General features: G+C 36.3%; 1 protein-coding gene across 1 annotated transcript; it reads left to right on the forward strand.

The window, feature by feature from the left end:
- On the forward strand, nucleotides 1-915 carry LOC114177279 (pathogenesis-related protein 2). The gene is made up of 2 exons (XM_028062557.2): nucleotides 1-291; nucleotides 382-915. The coding sequence occupies exons 1-2, from the start codon at nucleotides 111-113 to the stop codon at nucleotides 666-668; spliced, it is 468 nt and encodes a 155-aa protein (XP_027918358.1). The 5' UTR covers nucleotides 1-110; the 3' UTR covers nucleotides 669-915.
- The last annotated feature ends 425 nt before the right edge of the window (nucleotides 916-1340 follow it).

Genomic DNA, 1340 nt, shown 5'->3' on the forward strand with positions numbered 1-1340 from the left:
CAACACCTTTGCTTCCTTATAAATACATGTCACTCCTCCTCTGCTAAACACCCACAAGCACAACAAAAACATCTTCTCCTTCAATTCTCAAACACCTTTAAGCTTCTACCATGGCCGTTTTCACATTCGAGGACCAAACCACTTCTCCTGTGGCTCCTGCCACCCTCTACAACGCTCTTGCCAAAGACGCCGACAACATCATCCCAAAGGCTGTTGATTCCTTCAAGAGCGTTGAAAACGTCGAGGGCAACGGTGGCCCCGGAACCATCAAGAAGATCTCTTTCGTTGAAGGTATATATATATACCATGTTCCTTCATTTTCTTTGTATTTTATGTATATGCATCGATGAACCGAGAGTGAACTGTGAATGAATGTAACAGATGGAGAGACAAAGTTTGTGTTGCACAAAATAGAAACAATAGATGAGGCCAACTTCGGATACAGCTACAGCATAGTTGGAGGTGTTGCCTTGCCGGAGAGTGCGGAGAAGATCACGATCGACACCAAACTCAGCGACGGTCCCGACGGAGGGTCGCTTATAAAGCTGAGCATATCATACCACAGCAAAGGAGATGCCCCACCCAACGAAGATGAACTCAAAGCTGGCAAAGCCAAGAGTGATGCTCTTTTCAAGGCCGTTGAGGCTTACCTTTTGGCCAATGCTTGATTTTCGAATCCATCCCAGTTATCAATATCATTCAGTAACAAGCTTTATATGATGATATACAAGAGTTTTTCTTGGCTTGCATCGAGTGTCTATCAAATCAGAGTGTTCTTAAGTTAAGTATTGGCTTTCCACTGTGAGGAGTGTTTTCTTTCTTATTTCCCTTTGCTGCATAATTGTGAGAGCTTCTGGGTATCTTTGTATCTTTTTTCATCAATAAATCATAATAAAGCAAATTATTATACTTTAAGTTTTCGTCGGTGCTGTGTTTACTATAGTAGTTTATATAGAATTTAACCCAACTGGTTTCTTTTTGCGTAGACAAATATTAATGCATTATTAGTTCCTTAGGAATAAACCTTATTTTTTATAATTTATAATGATTCGGATGAAAAATTATAATTTAATTTCTATTTTTTATTTTCATTAATTTAATATGAGTCGTTAATTTTTTAACGAAAACGATATTAATATATTAATCAATAACCCACTTTATAACGTTATATTACATAAAAAAAAATAAAAAAATGGAACTCATCATAATAGATTTTCATGTTTAGACGATGTTACAAAAGTCAAATGATTAACACCATCATAAGGAAGCTAATTTAACTTGACCAGCAATTTGGATGTAGACAGCAATCACTATGCTTATTTACTTTTTAATAAATTCAA

This window comes from Vigna unguiculata, chromosome 3 (genome assembly GCF_037176805.1).
Source record: "Vigna unguiculata cultivar grain cowpea cultivar isolate G323 ecotype 2 chromosome 3, ASM3717680v1, whole genome shotgun sequence".
Classification (NCBI taxonomy): Eukaryota; Viridiplantae; Streptophyta; class Magnoliopsida; order Fabales; family Fabaceae; genus Vigna; species Vigna unguiculata.

What these genes read in the sequence shown, in the direction of transcription:
- LOC114177279 (XM_028062557.2), top strand. Translation starts at nt 111, where the DNA reads ATGGCCGTTTTCACATTCGAGGACCAAACCACTTCTCCTGTGGCTCCT. An exon ending in GAAGATCTCTTTCGTTGAAG is followed by an intron (nt 292 to 381) that starts GTATATATATAT and finishes TGAATGTAACAG; the next exon opens with ATGGAGAGACAAAGTTTGTG.